This window comes from Botrytis fragariae, assembly GCF_013461495.1.
Source record: "Botrytis fragariae strain BVB16 chromosome Unknown tig00000054, whole genome shotgun sequence".
Taxonomy (NCBI): domain Eukaryota; kingdom Fungi; phylum Ascomycota; class Leotiomycetes; order Helotiales; family Sclerotiniaceae; genus Botrytis; species Botrytis fragariae.
The window spans coordinates 820,790-847,945 of NW_023500993.1; the positions used below are offsets into that span (position 1 = coordinate 820,790).

General features: G+C 42.3%; 9 protein-coding genes across 9 annotated transcripts; 5 read left to right on the plus strand and 4 right to left on the minus strand.

The window, feature by feature from the left end:
• Positions 1–188: 188 nt before the first annotated feature.
• Positions 189–2,764, plus strand: Bfra_005029 (putative dynamin family protein; the record flags this gene model as incomplete). The annotated part of the gene is made up of 4 exons (XM_037335417.1): positions 189–2,006; positions 2,062–2,302; positions 2,355–2,503; positions 2,564–2,764. 4 exons carry the CDS (start codon positions 189–191, stop codon positions 2,762–2,764), a joined length of 2,409 nt encoding a protein of 802 aa, XP_037192512.1.
• Positions 2,765–4,019: 1,255 nt separating this feature from the next.
• Bfra_005030 (putative oxidoreductase domain-containing protein) lies at positions 4,020–5,227 on the plus strand (the record flags this gene model as incomplete). The annotated part of the gene is made up of 3 exons (XM_037335418.1): positions 4,020–4,060; positions 4,113–4,782; positions 4,856–5,227. The coding sequence occupies 3 exons, from the start codon at positions 4,020–4,022 to the stop codon at positions 5,225–5,227; spliced, it is 1,083 nt and encodes a 360-aa protein (XP_037192513.1).
• A 352-nt stretch (positions 5,228–5,579) lies between these two features.
• Bfra_005031 (putative 2-amino-3-carboxymuconate-6-semialdehyde decarboxylase protein) lies at positions 5,580–6,502 on the plus strand (the record flags this gene model as incomplete). Its single annotated transcript, XM_037335419.1, has 2 exons — positions 5,580–6,081; positions 6,213–6,502. 2 exons carry the CDS (start codon positions 5,580–5,582, stop codon positions 6,500–6,502), a joined length of 792 nt encoding a protein of 263 aa, XP_037192514.1.
• Positions 6,503–7,773: 1,271 nt separating this feature from the next.
• On the plus strand, positions 7,774–10,283 carry Bfra_005032 (uncharacterized protein; the record flags this gene model as incomplete). Its single annotated transcript, XM_037335420.1, has 3 exons — positions 7,774–7,960; positions 8,042–8,424; positions 8,499–10,283. The coding sequence occupies 3 exons, from the start codon at positions 7,774–7,776 to the stop codon at positions 10,281–10,283; spliced, it is 2,355 nt and encodes a 784-aa protein (XP_037192515.1).
• A 646-nt stretch (positions 10,284–10,929) lies between these two features.
• Bfra_005033 (putative cyclin ccl1 protein) lies at positions 10,930–12,213 on the minus strand (the record flags this gene model as incomplete). The annotated part of the gene is made up of 2 exons (XM_037335421.1): positions 10,930–11,748; positions 11,890–12,213. 2 exons carry the CDS (start codon positions 12,211–12,213, stop codon positions 10,930–10,932), a joined length of 1,143 nt encoding a protein of 380 aa, XP_037192516.1.
• Positions 12,214–12,685: 472 nt separating this feature from the next.
• On the plus strand, positions 12,686–14,816 carry Bfra_005034 (putative trimethyllysine dioxygenase protein; the record flags this gene model as incomplete). Its single annotated transcript, XM_037335422.1, has 10 exons — positions 12,686–13,152; positions 13,207–13,224; positions 13,297–13,363; positions 13,412–13,475; positions 13,522–13,705; positions 13,757–13,868; positions 13,924–14,023; positions 14,080–14,547; positions 14,605–14,676; positions 14,740–14,816. 10 exons carry the CDS (start codon positions 12,686–12,688, stop codon positions 14,814–14,816), a joined length of 1,629 nt encoding a protein of 542 aa, XP_037192517.1.
• A 616-nt stretch (positions 14,817–15,432) lies between these two features.
• Positions 15,433–16,346, minus strand: Bfra_005035 (uncharacterized protein; the record flags this gene model as incomplete). Its single annotated transcript, XM_037335423.1, has 2 exons — positions 15,433–15,588; positions 15,795–16,346. The coding sequence occupies 2 exons, from the start codon at positions 16,344–16,346 to the stop codon at positions 15,433–15,435; spliced, it is 708 nt and encodes a 235-aa protein (XP_037192518.1).
• A 1,500-nt stretch (positions 16,347–17,846) lies between these two features.
• Positions 17,847–19,642, minus strand: Bfra_005036 (uncharacterized protein; the record flags this gene model as incomplete). Its single annotated transcript, XM_037335424.1, has 2 exons — positions 17,847–18,140; positions 18,680–19,642. 2 exons carry the CDS (start codon positions 19,640–19,642, stop codon positions 17,847–17,849), a joined length of 1,257 nt encoding a protein of 418 aa, XP_037192519.1.
• A 3,489-nt stretch (positions 19,643–23,131) lies between these two features.
• On the minus strand, positions 23,132–25,657 carry Bfra_005037 (putative chromatin remodeling complex subunit protein; the record flags this gene model as incomplete). Its single annotated transcript, XM_037335425.1, has 2 exons — positions 23,132–25,250; positions 25,347–25,657. The coding sequence occupies 2 exons, from the start codon at positions 25,655–25,657 to the stop codon at positions 23,132–23,134; spliced, it is 2,430 nt and encodes an 809-aa protein (XP_037192520.1).
• Positions 25,658–27,156: the final 1,499 nt, after the last annotated feature.

A 27,156-nucleotide genomic window follows, 5' to 3' on the forward strand; every position in this document is an offset into this window, starting at 1 on the left:
GACCTTCCTCTCCGATCCAAATCCGACGCAATCAGAATACAAGGGAAGGATCTTACACTATCCAATTAAAAAGTCTTCATGCGCAGGTGGCGGCTGGATGCATGATGCGTTGGTTACGCATAATGGTGATTGAACTTCAGTTCGTTTTTTTCCTTCCTGATGCTTTCCAATGCACGACATCTTAAAGAATGGGTACTTTCGAAAGCAGTAAGCTCACCGCTCTCAGATCAGAAGAGCAACTGAACCTACTTAATGAGATTGACACGCTTCGCCGCTCTGGTATTAGTGATCATGTCTCCTTGCCACAGATTGCCGTTTGTGGAGACCAATCTAGTGGGAAAAGCTCCTGCCTAGAGGCTATCTCGGGGATACCATTTCCGCGCAAAGATACCTTGTGTACTCGCTTTGCTACTGAGCTTGTTCTTCGCAAAAGCTCTGTGGAGTCAGTCGTGGTGAATATTGTTCCTAGCCAAAAGAGGTCTCAGAAAGAGAGTCAAGAACTTGCCGGTTTTCAGTACACGCTTCATTCTTTCGACAAATTACCGGAATTGATAGAATCTGCCAAGGTTGCTCTAGGTCTTGACAAGCCTGGGAGCGGATTTTCTTCAGACATACTTCGCATCGAAATCTCTGGCCCGACAAGGCCTCATCTAACAGTTGTTGATTTACCTGGCTTGATTCACGCCAAGAATGATGATGAGGATGACGAAAATGTGGAGGAAGTGGTATCTGAACTCGTTTACTCATATATGCGCCGTCCAAGAACAATCATATTGGCAGTTGTCTCTGCACTGAACGATCGGGCTCTCCAAGCAGTGTTAAAGCAAGTCAAAGCAGTGGATCCACACGGTAGGCGCACTATGGGCTTAATCACGAAGCCTGACACTCTATTCGAGGACTCCGAGAGCGAGAAAGACTTTGTTAAGCTAGCTTTAAACGAAGTAACGCAACTCAGACTCGGTTGGCACGTACTGAGGAACCGCGACTTCAACACGAAACATGTCACCTCCGTGGAGAGAGATAGGATAGAAGAAGAGTTTTTCTCACAAGGAATCTGGAAAACATTACCTCGTGGAGTTTTAGGAGTTTCACAGCTGCGAGAGCGTCTGAGTAGGGTTCTCTTGGACCACATCAAGTCGGAGCTGCCAGCTCTTATTCGCGAAATTCAAGACATCTTGCACGAGTCAAAGCAAGCATTTACAAAACTTGGAGATCGCCGTGGAAACGCTGAACAACAACGTTTATATCTTTTGAAACATAGCCAACATTTCACGAGCATCTGCAGAGCCTCATGTGATGGTATATACGAGGACGAGTTTTTCGGAGACACTGCTAGTAAAGAGTTCAAGACCCGCAGATTCCGAGCTGTTGTTCAAAATCTGAACCTCGAATTTGCCGAAATGGTTCGGCTAAATGGTCAACATATCAATCTCCGGGGCATTGGACTGGAAGGGAAAAGTAATGGAGCTATCTCATGGGTTCGGGATATGCTAATCTCTTCGAGAGGGAGAGAGTTGCCAGGAACTTTCAGCCCGATGCTGATTGGAGATCTATTCAGAGTGCAATCGAAGCCATGGGAAAATATCTCCAAAACCCACCTTCAAGATATCTGGGCAAAAGCTCGTGGTCATTTAGAGGATATACTGTCTTCTCTCATGGATTCAGATGCATACATGGCGTTACTCATGCTTTACGTCGATCCATTAATGGAAAAGCTACTCAAGAAAGCTACTGATGAATTGGACAGATTGTTCCATGATCGGCATAGACATGCCATAACCTACAATCATTACTTCACGGAAACTGCACAGAAGATTTCTGATGCTCGTAATCAAAAGAGGCTCTTAGAAGTCTTGGAGAAAATGTTCCCTTTGGACAACTACAGTCAAGGTCGTACTGGACCGAATGATCTCTCTATCATATGCTCCATGGTGTCAGGATCTATACCAGACATGGATACGCGTGCTAGCATTGAGCTTCTTGATCATTTGGAAGCCTTTTACAAGGTGAGATATCAAAAAACAAAAATAACTTGTGGTATTTGGCTAAATAATTCTTCAGGTGGCAATGAAGACTTTTGTGGACAATGTATCTGTCCAGGTTATAGAGGCATCAATCGTGGACAATTTGGCGAATGTTTTCAATCCACTTGCAGTAGCACAGATGACCAGCGAACTTATTTCACAAATTGCTGCCGAGTCACAGGAAAACCAGACCCAAAGAGAGCGACTGGACAAGAAGATACACATTCTGGAGGAAGGCTTAAATACCTGCAAGTGGCATGCCGGTCGCTATGCTTCAGGTATGTAACATGTTACATGCGTCGGAATCGTTCTAATTCGACATTACCTTAGAACTTGCTCTTAAAGACCCTCCGACCCCGGTAGTACAGACACCAAAGTCCCATGTACCCTCTGTAGCTGACTTACACATCTCGAATGTTTCAAGTGTGAAGGCCAACGTCGAATTCCACGCGGCTGATCAAGGAGAAGCAAAAAATTTAGTGAGTTGGTTCAGTATAGACCCCCCAACATTCAGCTGTAATAACTAAATATTCTGATAGGTGGCCGAGGCTCCTGCTCATACATACGTTGCAAAAAAAGATGAAGGAAAAGACAAAATCTCCCAAGGGGGAGTTATAGGAGAAAAGAAATCCAAGAAGAAGAAGTTTGGGACCGCCTCACGTATTGCAACTAGTTGGGGAGAAAGCTGGGGTTCTGCACTTCCGGAGGAGCCACAATTTTCAGACAAACAATGCGACTAGAGAATAAGTTATTGGATATATGCTTTTCTTAATCTTATAGACCCGAGGAAATTCTCCAAGTCGCATTGTTAGATGATTTCAATATCAAGTACTGCAATACTGTCGTTCATATGTTTCTCATCCTTTCTCTTTTGCTTTTCCGCACCTCCTCCAATGTGTCCTCGATATTATCCTTAGTTCACAAGTTGCCCTGTGTGTGAAATGTATCCAAAGCTAGATCTCATGGTCTAATGTTTTCGTGATTCTCGATGGTAGGGCACGAAAAATCTTTTAGAATAAATCGATTCAGCATATAAAAACAGATATAGTGCAAGTGGAAGACGATCAGGAAGCTTGCAAACAAGAATGAACTACAATGTACTTCACCCAGTGAGACCCAGGCCTTCTTGATCTGTTCAGGTGTTTGCTTCCTTGTGCACAATCGTAACATCTCTCAGTACCACAACAGCGCCGTACACAGACATTAGAAAGCTTCCGATATGTCCTCAAATCCTAGTTTTCACCTCGACTAACGCAGATTCTGTACGGAAGCCTCACATGCTCCTTTGCTTGTGACTCAAGATCAGTTACAATCGCCTAGTTGGGAGATATTGTGTTGAAGTTATGAAATTCCAGGAGCTTTCATCGAGTTCCAACATCTCCGGTTTTCAGGTCATATTTTAAAAACTATGGTCTTGATTGACTGAGAAAGAGTCATGACTTCAAACTCAACTTCGAGTAAGATACGTTATCACCGGAAATCCAGTTCTAGGGTAATAAGACTAATCATACCCACGATCACGTAGTGATGCCTCCGGTGGCTCACATGCTAGTTGTTGCAGGTTGGTATCATGACACCGTAATCGCCAAAGTTTGTGAGGGCTTTGGTTTTTCCTCTTGATTCTTTCGATGATACCGTTGATACAATAAGATCATAGAGAATTATCATACCTCCCTCACAAAAGGCCACTTCCTATACGAGTACTGAGGTCATTGTTCCCCTTCCTTTTTAGAAAAAATATTGAAACGAACCAATCATCACATGTCGGCGAATCGATTTAGGAAAGTCCGACCGGGGTGACTCCGGCGCTTTTTCTGAGAGCTCCCTTGGCTCTCCACCTCCGCAGGATGAATGAGAAATCATCATGACGGGATGAGGGGCAACAAGTTATAAAGAGGGGTCGATTTTCCTATATTTCAAACTCTTTATATCGCATCATTGAGGGCTCTGTTCTTTGCTGTACTTTTCGATTTTAAATACCTCATCTCAATCAATATGGCAGATAAGAAATACAATGTTGGAGTAATTGGCTACGGGTTTGTATAATTCCTCGAAAGCTGTCGAATGTGTACTAATTGAAGCTTGTAGCTTGTCAGCCAAGGTCTTCCATATTCCGCTCATTCTTGTTACTCCATCCTTCACCCTTCACTCAATTGTTCAACGAACACCTAAACCAAACGATAATGCCGCCCAAGATCATCCAGAAGCCAAAATCTACAACTCCGCAGATGCTATGTTTGCAGATTCGGAAATTGACATCATTATCATATCCACAACTCCCGAGACACATTTCCCGTTCACGAAAGCCGCTTTACAAGCTGGTAAACATGTTATGGTAGAGAAACCATTCGTTCCCACATCCGCGGAAGCTTCAGAGCTTATTTCTATATCCAAAGAAACTGGAAAGTTCATTTGCGTATACCAGAATAGAAGATGGGACTCTGATTTCTTGACGGTCAAGAAATTGATGGCAGATGGTTTATTGGGAAGAGTGGTCGAATTTGAGACACACTTTGACAGATTCAAGGGCGAGAAACCCGCAACTTGGAAGGGCACATTGACCATGGAGGATGCTGGCGGTGTTATATATGATCTAGGAACACATTTGATTGATCAAGCATTTTGCTTATTTGGCCAACCAAAGACAGTAACAGCAATCTTCACGAATCAAAGAGCTGATGGCTCGGCAGAACCAGACAGTATTACCGTAATGCTGAATTATGGCGAGAAGGGTCCATTGGTAACTGCAAAGGCTGGGGTAAGCATCGAACACTGCTATTAGTCACAGCTTTTTCTTGATATACTGAACATCGCTAATGATCAATTCATAGGTTCTGTGCGTGGAAGAAGAGCAATTACGATACTGGGTTCGAGGATCGCAGGGTAGCTTTAAGAAATACCACCTTGATATTCAAGAAGACCAATTGAAAGCCGGTCTCAAGCCTGGTGATGCCAAATTTGGTATCGAATCAGAAGATAGGTCTGGAAAATTAGTGGTATTCGAGGATGGAAAACCTAAGGGCAGCACCTACAAGAACGTGACTCCGCAAACTTATGCTGCTCTTTACCAAGGCTTTGCCGATGCTATAGCTAGTGGCAGCGAAGATGCTGTTCCAGTGAAAGCAAGCGAAGCTAGAGATATTTTGAGGATTATTGAGGCAGCTAGGGAAAGTGCTAAGAGTGGGAAAACAGTTGCGCTATAGGTGGTCCATTTACAACTTTCCCACGGATGAAGCAGCGATAAACATTCCGTAAACTTTTGTATTTCTTCTCTATCAGTACCTAGATTATACCCCTAGTAATAGATCATGTTGATTCAAAAGTGGGAAGATCTACGGATTTGCAGTTTCCAATTGCCTGCGGAGTAGGTAATGGGTATATCCGTTCGCGATCCGGAGATAAATTAAGTACAAGAATAAATCCGAAGGTGACTACTGCACGTCATCTCACACCCTTTTCTATATGTATTCAATGAACATTCCTCACCAACGAATTTAGAACACGATGTTTCAATTCCTTCCAAGAATTAGACCAAACATTCAAAGATCACTCAAAATGTTACCCCTAATCACCCTCGAGGAACACTTTCTTTCCTCCGCGGTTCTTGCCGCCCAGCAAGCAAGCGGGACCCCTGATCCATTCGCAGGGTTCCCAGTTCAGATCACTAGGAAACTAAAATCTCTCAACGACGAACGTATAAACGACATGGATGATGGAAACATCTCTCTACAAATCCTTTCTCATGGTCCTATGGATCATGCTCCTCTCAAATTGTGTCAAGAAATCAACGATGAACTCGCAGCTGCTGTCTCCAAAAATCCGACCCGCCTAAAAGGCTTCGCAACTCTGCCTATGGGATCGCCTGTAGAAGCAGCTCAAGAGTTGAACCGCTGCATTGATAAACTCGGCTTTGTGGGTGCGTTGATTGATAATCATCTTGATGGCGAATTCTACGATAATGAGAAATTCTGGAGTATTTTTGAAACCGCTAGTGCTTTAGATGTACCCATCTATATCCATCCCAATTTCACAGCTGAAAAGGATATGAGCAAATACCGTGGGAATTATCCAGAGGGGATCGCAATGGCGCTTAGCAATTGGGGCTAGGATGGCATTTCGATACTGGGCTTCATTTTTTGCGTCTGTATGCTGCGGGGGTATTTGATCGGTTCCCGAAGTTGAAAATAGTGTTGGGACATATGGGGGAGCTTTTGCCATTTAACTTGGAGAGAATATTCAAGGTATCGGCGAGGTGGGGAAGGGAAAGAGGATTAGAAAAGGTTTGGGAGGAAAACTTGTGGGTTACTACTAGTGGGATGTTTTCGTTGGCGCCGTTGGCGTGTTTGGTGCAGACGAAGGGGAAGGATAAGATTTTGTTTAGTGTTGACTATCCGTTTTCGGAGAATGGGACGGGGAGGGAGTTTGTGAAGAGGGTGGCTCAGAGTGGACTTTTTGGGGGGAGGATTCGGCGGAGATGAGGGGGTTTGCGTTTGAGAATGCGGAGAGGTTGTTGAAAGTTAAGGCGAGGGAGTGAACTGCTGTTTGAGAATGGGAAGTCCGGCTCGTCGTGGAATATGCTTTATGTTCTTGTTTTACTCTACATCTCAACTCTAGTTAGGGTCGAATATTTGGAAATTTGATTGATACCCCTCCGGTGTTATTTTGGACAGGAAATTCATGCATTTTTGGTGTCCGTATCCCAAATGCGATAAGTGTATATACTCTTTGGAAGCAAAGTGCAGTCTTGGTGCACCTTCTTAGTCCAAATTTCCCTCGTGAGTTCCTTCCCTTACGAATCTTCTCGGGATTTAGCCTTGCAAAATACTCATGCAGAAGAAAAATGACTTCTCGTTGCATATTTCATCTATTCGAGTTTCTAACATCATCTGAATTCTAGCATGAATCATTCGATATTCTCAGAATCATTTGTAACATACAGTTTGTACTTTTGGGGGAATTTGAATGCATCTGAGTGCCCTTTCTTGAGGTTTGATAGTCCCTAGATTTCGTCAGATCAAAGACCCAAACGACTTCTGGATTGCTACATACCTATCTTCTACTCTTGGGGGAGGAGAGTAATTTGATAGTTTTGAGGGAACTTGAGGACATCTCTTGAATATACACCACAGCGAAACAATATCAAGGTCAATTAATTTCCATTTCCACGACTTTATCAAATTTTTACAATATTCACTTGGTGCAAGTCCAGCTGAAGACTCCTCTTCGTCAATATATCGAACCACAAAATCTTGGCCAATTCACATTTGAACTCACAACTTGCAAACCCACATTCTACAATATCTTTCTGCTTTTCATTCTACAACAACCTGGCTGATATACAATTGCTATCAAAGCAAGCACACATTTGAAAGTCCCCTCTGGAAATATTTCGATACATACAAACCTGAGTCTACAATCTCTGTTGTTGCCAATTTTCTCACCTTGCTGCCGCTCTCGTCAAAACATACTCCGATATATCTCACTTTCCAAAAGCCAATACCCCTCATCTCTTCCTGCCATTTCTATTCACTATCCTTAGCGTGGAAACGGAAGACTTTTCAATCTATTACTTTCCCACTTCCACCTCTTTCAATCTTCCTCAACTACAACCTCTACCTCTCATACCTCCGTCGATCTATATCGGCTTCTCTTACTTCTTTCTATCAACTTATCTTTTGCTTTGCCATCTAGATTCTTTTATTGTTTACATCCTTCAAATTATTGATAACTTTACTCCAATTCTACAGTCATGCCTCCAAAGGCCTCTCGTAAGCAATACCAGCGCGGTGAGCAGGTCATGCAGGTTGGTGACCCCGGCAATCATGCTTTCAAAGCTCAACCTGTCAAGAACGGTAGAAAGAGATCAATGAAGAACAATCCAATCGAGATTCATTCTGATGATGAGCATTTCCAGCCATCCAAAAAGCCTTGTCCAGGTATGCAGACAATCTTATTATCCAGAACTTGCACTGGAGACCATCCAAATACCAAATACAGAATGACTAACCTCTCGATAGGCCCACGGGCATCGAATTCAAGAAGTCGAGCTGCTGAGCGAGAAAGAACTTTTGTCGAGTTCAGCCAAGAACCAGATGATAACCTCCCTCAAGAAGTCATCATCCGCTCAAATGTGCATCTAACAAAACTTTCGCAGCCATTCGCAGATAAAGATGCCGATGTATACATCTCACTTCTCGACAAGAATCCCAGGTATTCATTCAGAATGCACTCGTATATTTTAAAGCGTGCCTCATCTTGGTTCAAAAAGGAACTTGAAGGAGATTTTTTCGATGAGGCAGATTCAGCTACAGCTGCTGCTGTTACTGCAGACTGCGGTATAAAATATAGATTTGAACTGAAATTTGAGGCTGATCGCAACCACTGGGTATTGAATCGCTTGGTGGGTATTTTCCCTCCCTCAAGCTATCCGTGTTGATGTACTACGAATTTGAACAGGCCGGCTAATATCTGCAGGGACTTACAATGTTCGAGGAATCTCAGACGGTCGCAGCCGAAACTACCTCCAGTATCAGCAAAAATAGTCATTCTGTTCCAAGCAATGATGCATTTTACTCGCGTCAATCGTCCTGCCTTCCGCCACAATATGATGGCTCATGCGATGACGTTGAAATGGAAAATACAATGGGTGATCCTCATGTATCTCCTGGTTTGGATATCTTCAGCTTCCTTTCGTTGCCAAGTGCCCTTCAACCCATCCAAGGATCAGCCAGTGAATCTCAAGGAAGTGAGAATCACATCAAGTTACAAGAAGATACCATTGTTCAATTGAATAGTGCCGAACCTGATCTACAAGCCCAGAATAATGTGATGGAGCAAGTTGCAACACCGCCTACAAGTCCCACCAAGGTGGTAGCTGAAACTGATACAGACCAGATGGTGATTCAGGGTCCACAGATTGACAGAATCCCCCAGCCAGTCCTTGCAGATCAAATCATTCCAACAGCTGATACGCCTATCAAAGCAGAGATTGAATCCGAGGAACAGATGATATCGCCAAGTCTTCCAGAAAACAAGTCGCCAGAAAGACAAGTTGAAGTCCTCTCGAATGTAGAAGAAAAGGTTGACGAGCAATTACGCATCGAATTACAGAAAATTGAAGTGCCACCAGGTCGCAAAATCTCACCCGAAGAACAACTTCAGGTTGTTATCTCCATGGAGAATCCAATGGGGCATGAGATAAAAACCGAAGAAGCACAGCAAGCTACAATTTCGCTTTTGAAGCAGCAATCCAAGATTGATCCATTTGTCAAAGAACCGTCTAACAATTATGTTGTTGAACAGACAGTCATTCCCACCACAGAAAAGACAATCAACAATGTAACATGTCAAAAGCTAGCCCCTCTAAAAGTTGAGCAAACAATCCTCGATGCTTACCGCTCCCTTTTTCTATGCTACTTCGGTTGTCCTCCTACCATTTCAACAACGAATGTTACAGCTGCAGCAAAACAGTCCATGTTGTTAATCAAAATCGCCAATCTCTATGACTCAGCGAAGGTTGTCAGACCTTACATAGTTGCATCTCTCCTTTCCCTAGGACGTAGCCTATACGCATCCATTCGTCGCAACCCTCCTCATTTCCTGCTTTTGGCATACAAGCTCCAATGCGCTCCCATCTTCAAGGAAGCCCTCATTCACATCGTAGGACAATACCCCTCCTGGCCATGGCTCACTAAGGAGAATCGAATGGGTCCCGATCTTGGCAGCGTCATTCAAAAGAAAGTCGACGATCTCCAAGACATGAGATTCAAGGTCAATGATGCACTTTTCCAGAGCTGTCTCGTGAAGGAAAATGTGAGAGTTAGCATCAATAATCTAAATAAATCGACCTTTGACATGTGGATCATTGTGCAGATCTGGCATGATTGGTTCTCTCAACAGTTGCGCCAATGCAAGATGGTTCGACTACATGAAAATCGCTGCGTGGAGAAGACTATGTATAGACTTATTGCTCAAGGTGGGGATGCGTATCTAAATATCGACGATGTTATGACAATGATTGAACCATTCAGAGCCGGCTCAGAGACCAGAGAATGGGGGCATTGGGAGAAAGACCAGGTTGAGTTGCAGTTGAATATACTAAAGAAATATGCCTCGGAGAACGTCAAGGGTTTGTTGATCAACGAGTTGATGGGTGATACCGGTGGGAATGCTGATGAAATCGAATATCTCACTTGCACCGAGGTCCTTGAACTTGAGTTGCCATGGGCTGAAGCACAAGTGGTCATCATTGAGGATTAGAGCAAAAATTGGAGACGATGCAAATTACTAGAATGAGTGCGAGGGTCGAAAAGAATGATGGGCTTGCTTCGCATTGCGGAGGGATTCTGATGGTTGGAAGCCACTCGTGCGAGTTGGTATCTTCATCCTGTGAATATTCCAACGCGAACAAGAGCCGCCACATCTTTTGCTTATTATTCATCTATCTTGCTAAGTATCGTTATTATTTTTCCTTCTTTTATTTACTTTTTTTTTCGATGGAGATGGATGGGGATTGATGGAGAATAGGATATTACTTACTTATTATTTGCGAACACAATATCAGATATGAACTGCTTTTATCATAGCGGGCGGAATGGACATGCACGAAAGAATCTGAGGGTGGAAATCAATAGCTAGAGAAGATACTTTTTAACAAATCAACGAATGAATGAAAATTTCCTTTTCAATATTATCATGATGTTGTTCCTTGAACTTGATTCTAGCACAAATCATCCTAAATATGGCCTTCTGGGCAGAGATGATACCATGTAGCACTAAATCTTCCAATGAACGCCCCTCTTCCATATGCACCAACCCTTTCCATTGTAACCAGCTCGGATAACGCCAACCCCGCTAGAATTTTATTTACACCCAACCTATTATAGTATTCCGCATTGATAGATGATCATTTCAGACTCCCGCCAAATAAATCATGCTCTTCTTTTAGCCTCTGCTCTCGCTCCATCTTTCTCTTCTTGATAATCTTCTCATCATCTTCTCCATCTTTGCCTTCTACTCCTTCCCTTTTCATTTTTTGTAGTCCAACTAGATCTGCTTTTTCGGGATTTCTGCATTTCTTCAATTTCTTGACTAAGGCTTGGATTTCTTGTCTTTGTTCGGGAGTTTGTTCCTCGGGGATTGAGGAGAGTATTTGAGCGAGATTTTTTATCAAGGTGAGAAGTTTTTGGTAGGTTGATGTTGCGGTGTTTGTATCCGGATTCGAGGGATTGTAGAATTTCAGAGCGAGGTAGAAGGTAGTTAAAGGGGCGGAAGCGAGATAGAGAGATGCGAACATTATTTGTGAGGGCGTATAGTGGAAATAGGAATCGCATAATAGCGCACTTGTTTTGAGATAATGGCGTGCGTGTCCATGGCTTTCTAGTATTAAATTGTGCATGTTTTCGGGGCGTTGGGATTCCAATTCTGCGGGGATGGATATTTTGTGGGTGGAGATGGCGAGGAGTTCCATGACGGCTCCTTCGAGACCGCGGTAGGGGTGGCGGATGTCGAATTGGAAACGGAGGCCTTGGGTTAGAAGGAATTCTGAGGAGAGAATCTCTTCGGTGGTGGTTTTGCCTATGTCGCTTGCGAATCTGGTGATACGGAAATAGTGATTTTCAGTTTTGGTGGCGAAGAAAAGGGCGGTTTTTAGGATGGTCGTGGGGGTGTAGGTCATTAGGCTGTGACTTATGTAGAAACGCCGGATGTATTGGATTGCTGTGGCCTAGAGTGGAAAAAGATGTTAGGGATGCTTTGAGCAAAGACAAGTTGCGCATATTGCGATTCGGCAGACATTACCACCATTCCGTATGGAAAAGTGGCCGGTCAACTAAAAGCAAAGAATCTCCGCAAGAGAAGAACATACCTTGACCTCAATCGGCACACCCAAATGGTCTCCCAGCTGTAGCGTTTGTCTACAGTAATAATCCAACAACTTCAATTCCTCATCCACCGTCAAACAATCCACATCTCCATCCGGTAGAGCAGTGCTAGCAGACCTGCTGTTCTCTGCTTCACTATTATCATTTGAGGATGCAGCACGAGCTTCTCTGGCACGTCGAACGGCATCTCGAACTTGGGTTGTGGCTAAGGCATTTGTGCTTTCGCGCAGGGAACGGAGGGCGGACGGTGTGTATGACCAGTGACGATATTGAGTCGAAGTACGATAGCGGGCGTCTTCGGAAGACATGGTGAATTTTTGGAAAATTTAGTGAGAGTGGTTATGGCGCATGGTGGAATTGTGAGATTATCGATAGGAAGGAGGTTCATATCTATTATTTATGAGGTGGGAGCTTGGGGCAGGGGTACTGGAAATACTTTATTCCGTTCATTGGCTGGCTGAACGTTGTGCATCTATCGGAATACTTGCAGGCAGGGACTTTTAATAATTACAGATCATTTATTAAAATAGCATAAATGTAGAGGAATCTAACAAGACTTCTATTGCTGTCCATCAAAAGATAAACATCCAGATGTGACATGTCAATTCTGCTACCTATCAAGTACCATATTCCTATCACACGGCAATCTGAGCCGAGGCAATGGTGGGCACCGGAACACATTCAAGGTATATGACAAGATGAGAGCTTCGAGGAAATCCATTTTGACAACGATATTCCGTGGAACTATCATGATATAAAGCAACTAGAAACTTTGCCAACATGTATCGCTCCATCATCCGGGCCCAACGAGTCAGTCGTTTGGCTCCTCGTCGCTGTTACAGTAGTGGACCTAAGATAAGTCATGATCCCACTTTATCAACAAAAGTTGAAGACAACACGCGTACAAAGGGTCTGTATTCCCAAACTTCTACTTCGCGTTCACCTGAAGTTCAAGACAATGCGTACTCTTCATATAAGCGTTCCAATGGCCAGTTTGTTTTCAATGCCTCCCACGGCCCACCTGTCCCTTTGCGAAAGAAAACTCGGCCTCCAACCTTTATACGGCCTCTCCTCAGTACTGAGCTTTCTGCTCAGGAAAAGGCAAACCAAGAGTTGATAAACTCGGCCGCTGATCTAGGGGAAGAGATCGTTCATCCAAAATTAGGAAAAGGTTATCGAGAGAATCTTCGTTTGCTCGATAATGGAGCATTCATGCCAATTAATTTTGCTGAAGGGCCGGATTCTGTGTAGGTTCACTCATTCAAGTTTGTTCCTGGTTTCGGGCGCTAATATGTTTATAGTCCGCGTCGATGGCTGAGGTAAGAAATGACAGGATATGAATAAACATTCGATGTATTTTCTTCTTGAGAATTACTCTGATCATATCCTAGAGACAATTGTCGTTGTGCCAAGTGCAGACGTCCTGATACTATGCAGCGAGAAGTAGACATTTTCTCGGTAAATACCCCAATGACCGTTATGAGCTATGGTCTGACAACTCATTAGTCTGACCTCAAAGTTCTACCGGATTCTATCAACAAGGCCAAGAAGGAGGGCCTTGAAGTAACATGTACGCACTTTTTTCTGCATTTCTTCTCATTGCTAACACTCCACAGGGCTGGATGGTACAGATAATGATGTTAAGTCAGATCATGTTACTGTTTACCCATGGGAGTGGCTCCACAAACATCAGGTTTACCGCGACGCAACAAAGTTCCAGTCTCCTAAAGCTTCAATTGTCAGTGGGACTCGGGGAGGAGATAATTCAGCAGAAGTGGAAGTTCCCATGCCTGACCCAGAGTAATTTCATCCCAATCATCATATTCAACGATTTTCTGACATCTTTTGTAGTAGTCATGAAGTTGTTCTTTGGGATTCGCTTATCGGGAAGAATCCACCTACTGTCAACTATGAAGAAGTTATGGCAAGTGAAACTGGCGTAGGAAAGTGGACACGCATGATTGTAAATCTTCAACTTACTCTGAGCTCATACATAATCCATTGCTAATTTTATTCAGCACAACTATGGCTTCTGTTTCGTAGATGGGGTTCCAGTATCTCCCGAAAAGACTCAGGAGCTTCTGGAACGCATTGCCTTTATTCGGCCAACGCATTATGGTAAAACCCAGCCGCTGTAATACAAATAATCATTACACATTGACTAACACACGTAGGTGGATTTTACGATTTCACATCCGATCTTACAATGAAAGACACCGCATACACTAGTGAAGCCATTGGTCCTCACACCGATACAACCTATTTCACCGATCCCGCTGGCCTCCAGATGTTTCATCTTCTTTCTCATACTGAAGGTACTGGTGGTGAATCTCTTCTTGTTGACGGCTTCTGGGCCGCTCGCTTACTTCGTAGTCGCCACAAAGATGCTTTATCAAAGATATCAGTTCCTTGGCATGCTAGTGGTAATGATGGCATTAATATCACTCCAAATAGGCCATACCCTGTTCTTACCATGAATAAAAATCGTGCTGCGTCGCAGGTTAGGTGGAACGAGGCAGATAGGGGAACGATTCATCCTGGATACTCTCAGGAGTGGTATGAGGCGGCGAAAGCATATAATGATCGGGTTAATGATCCAAAGCTACAGTATTGGTCGCAACTTGTACCTGGACGTGCTTTGAGTGAGTATATCAACTATTCGTTAATGAAGTTCCCGATGACTAATACTCGAGCAACAGTTTTCGATAATTGGAGAGTTCTTCATGGAAGATCAGAGTTTACAGGTAAAAGACGTATATGTGGTGGATACAGTGAGTTGAATTTCTTTCACATACATCTTTTCTTGTGTAATCAAAGATACTAACAAGACACAGTTAATCGTGATGATTACGTTTCGAGATATCTGAATACAAATTTTACTCGCGAACAGATCTTGGAGAAGATACTATGATTGCATGTATTACAGCTTGCTTCACTTCATTTCTTTTTTGTAGCAGTTCAAAAAGCTAGCAGCTGAATAAGTACATGGCGCCCTAGATCCTTGATGCGCGTTGCAAACAACTATCAGATAGTTTATCAAGGCAGAGATTAGTTATTCTTGGTATGTTACAGAGAATGGAGATGCGCAGGATGTTGTAAGAAGGTAGAGTGAAGTGGTAGATATTCAATAGCTCACTTACCATTTAGAATTACTATTCAGCCCGAGCATTTACTCCCAGAGAGATTTTCCCGGATCCGGGATAGTGAAAATCAGTGTACGTTTCTTTTTCGCGACCTCAAGATCGCAATCTGTGATAACATTGTATACATCAACATCAACACGAGTTTCCTCTCAAGACAGTCCGCCCATTCTATCTCCCGCCATTGGATTTCTCGTTTCTGTGATTTTCAATTTTCAGAATACCATCAACCTGCAATCACCGATTGAAATGTTAATCATTTCTCATTGTGGCAATACTTTCTGAAACTTTGAAAAACGCTGTCTCAAAATGCTATTTCTCCAATGAGCCTATACTGAGATAACTTGATAGTTTTTTTAATTCGCTGAATTTGCTTGCCCTGATCTCTCAACCCTCTCTTGAAACTGAGGCTTCATTTTCCGCTTTTATACTGTCTCTCAATTCCTCTCTTTCTTCCTGTCTTTCTGAAAGAACGCTTGGCAAATATTCGTATGTTTCTCTATCTGGATCAAGAAACTTTTCCTCTATTCCAAGGCTTTTGAGCTGTAGTGATGGGTGTAAGCATTTTACTATCTGAGATGGTTGGTTCGTGAACATATGTAATGATTTTAAAAGTCAATGCCGTGATGTTCTCGTAATGACTCAACCTCAAACAGAACGCTTGTTCGAACATTCGAGAAAGGCCAAATCGTGTGATCAAAAGGTCACAATCGGCTCTTTTACTATCAATGAGAATCAAGTAGGCTTACCTTCGCATCAAGCCTCTGTTCTCTCTCCACCAAATATCTCTGCTTGGATTTGTATTCTCTAAGAAAAGACTTTTCCCTGCGTTTAGCTGCCATCAACTTTCCTCTCAACGTCTCACTCTTCTCATTGAAACGTGTTGTCGCCTCTCTGGTTTTCTCTAGTCTCTTGTTGAACTCCTTGACCGCTGTGTTGAATTTGTATTGCTCGGCTCTGAGTAACTCTAGCTTTCTGTCGTTCTCTAATTCCGTCTTGTGGAAAGTTCGTAGCTTTCCGGAGGCGTTAGTTACGATCTGATGTACTTGCGTTTTATGTACCAATACCTTGTCTTCAAATTCTACTTTTGCCTCTTCGAATTCATAGACTCGTCTTCTATGGTCCTCTTGTAGCTTCTTGAATTCCGCTTTCTGGACTTCGAGATCTTCACATTCTTTAGCGATCGAGCGGCCTCGTTCATTCAATCTGTCATTGTCGCAGATTCGGCTATCTCGGGGAGCTTCATCATTTGGAAACATTCCATCGTCCAGCGGCGCTCGATCAATATCGCCAGAATCCATCTTTCGATCGTCGATCTGTTTTGTGATGATGAGATCTCACAAACCAATTTCTCCCTCGACTACCCCAACTTTCACCACGGGGACGAAACTCAAACCCAAAACCAGAATGGCAATACCAATACTCGCAAGTATTTCCAGCTCGAGAGATGTAATCGGTTCGTCTATCGGTAACCGGTCAATAAGAATAAAAGAGATGAAGCTCCACATAAGGAAGTCGAAGAATTGTAAAACACGGAATGGTAATGAGAGAGCGAAAACCATGTAAAAGCTTAGATCTATTTTCGTGAAAGGACTGGGTATTTACTTAGAATATATTGTTTTATGAGTTTGTAGTTGTATTGTTTTGTGTATGGCGTTGAAGAGGTGTGCTATGGCTTTGGTAGAGTTGATGTCTTTTGGTATTGGAATACGGAAGGAGCAAGTACGATAAGTTGTGCAGTCCATATCTCTTCCTATCTAGTCCAACGGAGAAGTTCTGGAAAAGGGCAATTCAAACAGCTTCCTGTCTCTGATAACCTTGAAACTTAATTGAAGTCCTATCCCAAATACTTACTTTGCATATCAATTTGCGCTTTCCAAGGCTTTTGTATTCTTCTGTTGACTTCAGATATTATCTTCTACCATCTCATACCGATATACTTCATTTGTCTAAGATTTATTAACTCTAGATTTCTAGTCAATTAATCGGTGCAATGGAGAATTTTATGTAGAGTGTGTTTGCTCAAAATCATAAAAAGAGATGTTGAGCGATATCATATTTGAGAAAAAGATGAGACAATTTACATTCATTTTGTTACCAATATATACACCACGATATCTTAAAGCCAGAAAATTCTCCACTATCAGTCCTTGAAAATATAAATCCTTCTCGAATATTGAAATTCACACATTTCCATCATACAGGAATCCAGAATCTTCTGTCAAGAAGTTAGCAATGTATCCAGCATGAAAAGGGAACCCACACTTACTCTGGCTAAATTTGATGTCGAAAATTCAACGTATCGATTAGATCACTTAGCTTCTCATTTGAGGGTTCCCAGCTAGCACGAACGAGGACGTGTGATCAAAGCTAGCCGCCCTATAGACAAATTAGAAGTTAGACGAGTGGATATACTTATCGAATTGAACCATTTTCCCTCCCCCTGACGAGCTCTCATGAAGCCCCATCGAGTGAGCTTCCAATGAGACTGTCCTGAACCCAACCAAGCCAAGTGGATATCGCCAAATCACAACCTAATAGAAGTGAAAAGCTTCAACCAAGGAGATATCGCCAAAACACTTCCTAAAAGAAGTGAAAAGCAAGACAGCACAAGACCGAGGGGTATAGCATGAACAGATCACCGAAGCAAAAGTGTTCGACAAGCGTTCCCACAAGAGTCAAGTGTGTCAAAATAATCCCGTCGAGTAACTGGACGGGCACAGTATAGATCCATCGAATGCGTTGGAGATCCTAAAAGATTCTCCATTATGTGCAAGTTCGAAGTGGATGCGAGGTCGAATTCAAGATGTTGTAGAACAACAAATTGGTGAAGGTGGTGTGGGCGAATGTTGATCAAGAAAGAATCTCTGCTTGTCGTCTCGAGAGCAGCAGAGGGCGCATTCTGCCTTGACCAACGAAGTGGTGTGTGTGAGAAGTAGAGACGTGGTGTGATGTGAATCATTTAATATGATAATATAATAATCTAACCTGTGACCTGAAACCTTTCCTGGAATATGGTGGTGAAGCCGTAGTCGATCGTCGTAGGCGTTGGGATTGGGGAATCGTCGATGGTTCGTGGGTTCGCGTTGGGGATACTTCAAAGTGATTAGCAACTGACTTAGATGTCAAAAGAGAGTGGAGTTGAACTAACCAATCATTCCGAAAGTTATGATCTAAAGTCGAGCGACCACAGCTCGCATGTCTCTAATCTGTAAACCATTAACGAGCAAAAGTAAGGCAAGATGGGATTTTTAATCCCATTAAAAGAAAAACTCCCCCTCCCCAGTCCCCCATATCCCCCAAATAACGACAAAGGAAATAAATATATACAAGATGCGATGTTCGCTTTTTTGGTGATTGTTTTGTGATACCTTGAAAGATAGATAATTGGGGTACCAATCCAAGAATCCATTCCAACAAGGCCTTTATTTTAATATTTTTTTGGCGATGGCTTATTAGGCACATCTATTTTGGATGAAACAAAAGAAAAGGATACTAACCTTCAGTCCGGGGATTCCAAGAAAGGCCAAGGTCAGGTCACAGGTTAGTAGTTAATAGCAGATACAGTGCATCAATTCCCACCATGAAGGATGCAGTTGTATCGACTATATTGGTCCCTTTGGACATGATGAACTAGAGCATTGGGATCATCTGACTCGAGCACATCATCAGAGAAATCGACTTCAGGATCGCAAAATCCTTCAATCACACTCTCTCTGCACTGTCTGCACAGTGTGTGCTCTTTGCAGCGGTCCCATCTACTCTGTTCTTCTGGGGGATAGAAAAAACTATCCCGTTTAGAAAACCATCCAGTAGGGTTGCCTTGCTGATCCATCTCCTCAATAAGAGGAAAGCTCTCGTGGGGCATCGACCTAGCCCCTGCGAATCTCTCACGAAAGCACTCCATGTCCTTCTTAACCACGTAAGTGGCAATCTGACCACGGATACAATCGTTGCTTGGTCCTACAAAGCGAACTCTTTTCGCAAAGCGATTAGAGGAGCTCTTGAAGCAGGACTTCAGCTGAGAGATCTTTGGGGCATCTGTCATCTCGACTTCCATTGAAACAACTTCAGAGATTTCGGCATATGCCGACGCAACTTCAGTTGGAACAATATCAGCCGGGGGAGGGATGGCAGATTGGATGGCTTTGAGAAGTTGCGCGCCAGCAACAGAAGACAAACTAATAGTGACCTTGGGTGTTTGACGAGAAGATCTTCTATAAGTTGGTTTTTCCTCCGAGACAGAAGGAGAAGACGATCTAACAAAAGTCTTTCTCTTCTTCCCTGGAGAAGAAGGTGCAACCACGGATGAACCAACAAGCTCTTCAACTCTGTTTCTCTTCTTTACAGAAGGAGAAGCAACGAGTTGGGCTGCTTGGGGCTTTGGAAGCACCTTGATTTTAGGTAGAAGAGGAGCAGCCTGGATGACAACAGGTGCAGCCTCGATAACAACTGGGCAGTTGATGATAGGTAGAAGAGGGGCAATCTGGGTGACAACAGTTGCAACCTCGGTATCAATTGGGTTGTTGATTATGTAAAAGCAGACAGCAACCACAAGGGCTGTGCCTACGAAGGTGAGGATATCTGTGAAGGACATTGCAACGATTGATGTTAGAACGGTAATCGGCACGCCGACGTAGATTGAGAGTATAAAGTGAGGTACGAGGTAAGAGGTAAGAGGTTGGTAAATAGATGGGTATCGATGAGTTGGTAGCTCAAAGATAAAAGCCGTGAGAAGTCAGAGTATGCAGTAAAATAATTAGGTTGAAAAAATCAAAATAATCAAAAGCGCATACGACGGAGAGAGAAGAAGAAAGAGAAGAAGACAGCGAGGTGAGTATGAAAGACTCGAAAGACAAACAACGCTATAATCGGGTGATCTACTAGGTGGCAGCTGTCAATGTTGTTGACATCACTAAAGGTTTTCTAAATTTGGCGCCGACGATAGACTTTTTTGGTCTCATGGCAACCACCAAATCTTTACCTAGCAACCAAACTATATCTGGTAAATTCGGATGATACTTCCTCAATTATTCTATGTGAATTTATGAACTAGATGTTGATCATCTTGCTATTTACCTTTAATAATCATAATAATGTTCCGTTCTCATCAATCTATCATCTCTACACAGATAATTTAGGCTCCTCAAATATAAGACCATAACAATATGTGACTTACACCTGAGAAGATCCCCAGTACATGATGGAGCTCTTATATCTGATAAGTATATTCTGGAAGGATATACACAGTAGGAAAGTTTATATTGACATGTCAATAAAGCTTCCCGGCAAACTTAAGCCTCCGTCATAAGGCGAAGCTGAAATAGTCCAACGAATATCAGTCAGATCAAGTTCTGTTTATATCCTCATGATCAAACTATATACGCGAAATTGATCTTCAGATCAACGCTGAAGAAGATCAAAGATCCCATGCTCAAGAATTTAAGGAGGTTGACATACTCTAACATCATAACCCGTTCTACTTCAGCAATCTTTTTCACTGCGGTGTCATAGAGCTTGCCATATAACCTCCATACATACTAATCACAGAGCGTAATCATAATCTACATTATCTCTAACCGCTGTGCCATTAAACAAACAAACTATAAAACTCTACACCTGTCAAACATAGTAAACATACTGGAAATAAGGTTTAGTCCCCCAGTTTACCTCACGGTCTGAAGACGGCAAGGGCCGATCTTGATCCAATCAGTATCACCAGCTGCAAACTGTAAATCCAAGCGGAAGCTTAAATTTATAGCAATAAATGTTTATCAGATCAAGTTTTCTAATGACGTGTAGCACTAATACTCAATGGAACGATAATATGAAATGAGTACTAATGATCTACTACTGTATCCATTCATCCTGTGGCTTTCGTTTTGAATCTTCATAATAGCCATTAGAAAACTCGACATGCGACATGAAAGATTACTAAATCCAGAAACATAAAATAACTTCATCAACTTTTACATACACTACAGTACAAAAATGACGATATCAAGAGCGAACTCAATAACATAGTCCTCGGGATACCGAAACTAAGGACATGGTATTGAGATCTGTTATGTAATGATACAAAAGCTAAATAAATGCCAAGACCATTAGACATGCAACATTTTAAAAAACCAACACAGAAGCTAAATCAACGCCAAGATAATCAGATATGCAACAGAGTACAAATTGAAGTTACTAGTCGGGGATATTGAAACTGGGGGTTGTACGGGTAAGGTAGTAGAGAATTCTAGTCGATGGCGAGATTGTTAGATGTGCAATAGAACATGGGATATAAAACTATTGATGACAAAGCTGGGAGTAGGTTTAGATGATGACTTAATTTTTGTATTACTCCTTGCCCCTTTTTGATAGGATTGTTTGATATGTATCTTTCGTTCTCGGCATGTATCGATGCTCTGTTGTGGAATCGAAATTGAAAGATTCAGACTATATACACGGAATTCATATAATCTCTACAAGAATAATGAACAAGAGAAATAGAGATAATCCAGATCTCATACTCCAAGCCCAGCCAATATAAAAGTATCTCCGACTCGAGAAATTGAATCTTACACATGATGCATCACCCCATAAATTCAATTCAAGTTCATGATTAGATTTCCCACAATCCTGAGGCCCTTCTCTTCGTACTAACAATGCTGTTCCAGGCTAGAAGGACATATATGCAGCTACTCTCTAAGTGCTTGATTCTTCGGTGGAAATATAACGCAATATACACGACATCAACCCATCATCCCCATCAAGTAATTCTTCAAAATGAAGAACATTTCTAAACTCCTGAAAGAAGAACCATGAAACAAAACGATACTCGATAAAATACCAAGAAGCAGAATGTGGCGAAAGAAAGCCGAACAGCTTCGATGATTAAGAAATGCCGAAGTAAAAATAGCATCATGATCATCCACAATATCAACGATCCTTTTCGGAAATCAAAATTCAAACAACAAAGGAAAATACATACCTCCCACCCTTCTCATCACTTTACAGAACTTGAAAGCATATCCTGAGAGACTTCGCTGATCAAGCTCAAATATACCTGCACTTTCAATATCGCGTCAAATCTCATCGACTCTCATAACCTCTTGAGCTAAATCCTCAAATCCTCCACAAACCCTCCTCCTACGCCTCCCACCCCTCACAATCCACAAGCTCAACCCAAACTACCAAGTCTTTTATCCTATCCCATCCTATTTATTCACCTATACAATCCCCCTCCAATCCCTTTCCTATTTCTCTCCCATCTCCCATCTCCCAATTCCAATTCCAATCCCAATCCCAATTTTCACATCCTCCACACCATCCATCCATCCATCCATCCATCCATCCATCCATCTATCCACCTATCTACTTATCCCCTACCCAATCACCACACATTTTCTATTTTCTATCTCCATTCCCTATCCCTATATTCGTATTTATTCATATTCATTCAAAAGCTAGCTATCTTTATTCATCTATCCATCTATTCATCTATTCATATACACACACAATAACACTCTAATCACACCATAATCATTCATTCATTCATTCATTCATTCATCCACAATACAAATCTCAAATCTCAAATCTCAAACATCACCAAGAAATAACCAACCACACTAATAACTTACATACCATCTCATCTCACCAATCACAATTCTCCTTTCAACATTACATAGATAGATATATCATTCAATTAATGAGAAAAATTTGCTTTCTAATTCCAGGATATCATATCATATCATATCATATCATATAACATCTGATCTTTTTAAAAACTCCTATTCATCCATCCATCCTTCCATCCATCCATTGATCCATCCATTTCATATGAAAGAAGATTTTACCACCCCATCAACGCCTACCTAGATAATTTATCTACCAAGAAACGCCATGCTCATCCATCCATCCATCCATACATTATCTAATCATGCCATAAATTCAAGATATCCCTATCATCTCATCTCATTCTTTTCCATTCCATCCTATCTCATTCCACCACTCTCTACCCAATTAAAATCCACTCAGAACTCCATCCATGCATGGATGCATGCATACCATTTCTACCATTCCAAAATAATCAGAACCCTCAATAATGCCACAGAATCTTCTGACTCAAAACTCTCGCCCCCAGCATTTCAAATTCCTTCTGCCCAATCCAACTCTCATGCATTTTCATTCTCGCAAACACGCTCGCTCCCTTCCAAACCACCACTTGCCCATCCATTTCCCTCGGACTCGTTCCTACCAAGATTCTCTCCGCCAAATCCGGTCTCTTTTTCTGAAGTCTATCTTCAAGGAACGGTCCAAAGCCAGGGGTCTTCGCACCACCGCCTATTAACATAATACCCCCATAGAAATCTCGCGCTTTTTTGTCATCATGTTTAGCAGCGTGGGTGATGGATGTTATGATCGCGGTATCTAAAGCCGAGATAGGTAGGACGGAATCACGTTCAATGGCGAGATCTTTGGCCGTGCGGGCGTGAACATCAACAAACATACCTGCGGGAGGGATGGGTGTCGTACCACTATGAGTACCATTAGTACCATTTGTGGGACCAGGGGAACCGGCTGTATGTCCATTGTTCCCAAAGACAAATGGAGCTGGAGCTGGAGCTGGAGCTGGCGTGCTTGCACCCTCAGGAGCAGGCGAAGCTGCAGCGGAGGTAACGCTAGAATGTACTGCGTTATCTGGATCTATACGAAGCAGGTTAAATGGGTTGGGCTTCTCTTTTTGAGGTGTAGAGAAAGACATATCGGCCATCCCATTAGATATGAAATTGTTAGGATTGTATCCATTTGCATTAGTTGCGATAGAAGGTTTAATAGCGGCCAGTATTGCAAGCTGAGCTGAAGATGTAGGGTCGTCGGGTGTGTCGATATCATAAGCATTGTATGATCGATCCAAGAGCTTGCGACGACCGTTTAATTTGTCACTATTATCAAATATCGAAGGATCGTAAAAGCCCATGGGAGCAAGAATAACCTCATCATATGTTTTGAAACCATATTTATGAGTAGGTTGATTTGGTGCGCGAAGATGAAAATTGTAAAGCTGGACAGATATCTCGGCTTGATTCATAGTGCAGTACTTAATCTTTAATTCCTCCGCAAGCAGAAAGTCGTAACGTCGTTTAAGATTTATGTCGGCATATGGAAAGTGATCGTAGAGCATCATTTTGATGAACGTTTCAGTAACGTCATAGCCTCCGTACTTGAGGTTGACTCGAGAATCCTCTATGCACATACCATCTTCTACACAGCAAATAGATGTCTTTTGTGCTCCAACATCAACTACACAAGCGCTAGTATAACCGGCCCCAAATGTAGCAGCATGACTTTCTTGTACAAAGGCGACCTGTTTGAACTCAAAGCCTCGAAGGCACATGTCCAGCATTTGTTCCAGATATTTCTTGTCGTAGAGATCTGGCACCACCATTACACAACTATATTGATCCCACTCACTACTTTTATCAAGACCCAGATCCCTTCTCATGGCCTGCTCAATGATTGTTTCGAAATCATCAAACATGGCTTCACGGACGTTGTAATCATTCTCATGGAACCATCCGTGTTGCATAGGCCAAAATAATCTGTATGGTGGGTCAGAATTGTCTGCTATTCGTTGTGCATCGGGACCTGTGAAAGTCGGTTTTGTCCCTTTGGCAGTATCCGTCCATTCCATTCGAAGTGGATCATTGTGTTCTGGAATTTTTTCTGGTTCCATACGGCGATTATAATTGACAACCAACTCTTTCGAATTCGGCAATACCTTGCGCCTATTTGCACGCATGTCTACCTTTAAATCGGCACATTGTTTGTTATATCTCTTCGACCACTCCTCTTCAAATTGCTGCTCTGGTGGAAGTTCAAAATTCTGGCGCTTGGGTCGAGGTTCGTATTCTTGAGATTCTGTGACGGGAAACCTTTCTGCGATTGCCATTATGACTGTTTTTGGGAGAGCGTCATTGGCCAAGCCAATGCGCAAATTTTGACTTCCAGGGTGGATGACGATTATCTTCGACGCAGCTAATTCATCGGTAACATCTGTATCTTCTTCATCTTCATCCATGGGTAGTGGTACATCGGCAGTTCCTGTGCGCGCAAGAGCTCTGTCTTTATTTTTGGCATCGCGGATGAGTTTTTCTTGATTGGCTTCATTTTGCAGACGTGATGCAAGCAATTGATCATCGCGTTTTCCGAATTCTCTACAAATTATAAGTTAGCGGAAGGTATAGATTGAATGGTAAGAATTGGGAGAGATGCAGAATGTAGGGCAAGAATCAAGAAAGTGAGATGCATACGTGTAATAATTCTTCTGATTAATTGGAAAGGCTTCTGGCCAGCTTGTTTGTTTCAATCCATTATCTGTTCGCTCTAGACCTTCTTCCCGCATCAACGTCCTTCCAGATTTCTTTCCGCCGGCCATTTCGATAGGATCGAGATTGAAATTGAATTTCTCGAAGTCGAGGCCTCCTTCGCGATGACAATGTGCACGGATGTGTGTTATGTGTGTAGCTCCAAGGCGATATGATTCAAACGGTACAATCGATGTTAGTCGTAGGCTTGACGGGAGCGATGATTTTGGTGTAGCCTCATGGTTATCGTGAACCATAGCTAATGGCAATATACTGGGCGGTGAAGTATTTAATGATGTAGCTTGCTGATTGGATATTACCCGAGAGTCAAAATAGCCTGGAGTCAAAAGCTGGTCAGGTGATCAGTAAAACATGAAACTATTCAGACATTTACTTGAGCACAATGGGACGAGAGATTGCGATCTACAATGTTCAAAGACTTTGAAATCCAAATTCACTCCTTTATACTTTCAATTTACTTTCTAAACTATATCTTGTCTTGTTGTACTATTATTATCTACTGAAGGGAAGGAACGTATGCACCCTTTCACCCAAAGGTCCCTCCCCAACATTAAGGGTCTCGATCAGAGAATCATATGGTATCAACGAAACGTGGGTATCTAGAGGCAGCAAGATACATGATTTCTTGAGGTACACGAAATGCCCAAAATCCTTTGTACAAAGTCTTCCCCGTACGCTCTGAAATATGTACATCTAGTTGCTCTTATTCGTTGTATAAAAAAATAGATGGATCTAGATGCAGTCTGATATGTTTACTCAGATAGTGTCACTTGCCCAAACTCACCCACAACCACAAAATCGAAATACATATATCCTCATAATGCTTGAATGACCGTTTTCTATGACTTGATGCTAAGAAAAGTGTGTTGCTCTTATTCTAAATTATAGCGACTCAATGAAGTGTAATTACAGTACAGTATATCTTTCGATTCAACTATGACTCTAACTTTCAAGTTGGAAGATAGGATCAATACCTACTCTATAAGTCTACCGGAGCTTGCAAGACAGATCCTGAAGATGTTCACTCGTAGTTGATCAGATGATTGAGGATATACTTTGAGTCGTGCCTACCTATACTCCAACATCATATACATTGGATGTGCAAAGGATATTAGATCTCAGCTGAAAATTTCAATGGTGTTGAATTCTAAAAAAAACAAAAACAAAAAACCACTCGAGACTTCCTGCAGTACTGACGTACCAGATACATATCGTCAGTCCAATACTTCAAGCGTGAAGTTAACCTCGCATGATAATCGATCAAAGTCCCTCCCTCGGGTATACTTGACGGTGTATTAATTAACGCATGCATGCACTTGTTTCTATTCTAAAGATTGAAGACCATCTAGACGAATGGGTTGATATCTCAAATGTATGATTCAAAAGGAAAGGATTTCCCAAATCAAAATTAGATGATTCTTTCTTGACAACACCATATGAATGAAGCAAAGCAAGATCTCAAATCTAGAAGATCTTTATATAACAAGATTTGTACAGAAGGTTGATGAACACTGGGCAAACACATAGATGATCAGCACAAGCATTTGATCTCGTGTATTTCGGATTCGTACTCGTAGTTGTGGAACACGCGTGTTTTTGTAGAAATAGGAGAGAGACGAGAGAGAGAGAGAGAGAGAGTCTTCTTCCCGCCTTCTAGAATGAATATTGAATACCACCTCCAGCTACCTTGCCATATCCGTCCACTGTTCAGGCATTGCAAAGTACACTCCACCTT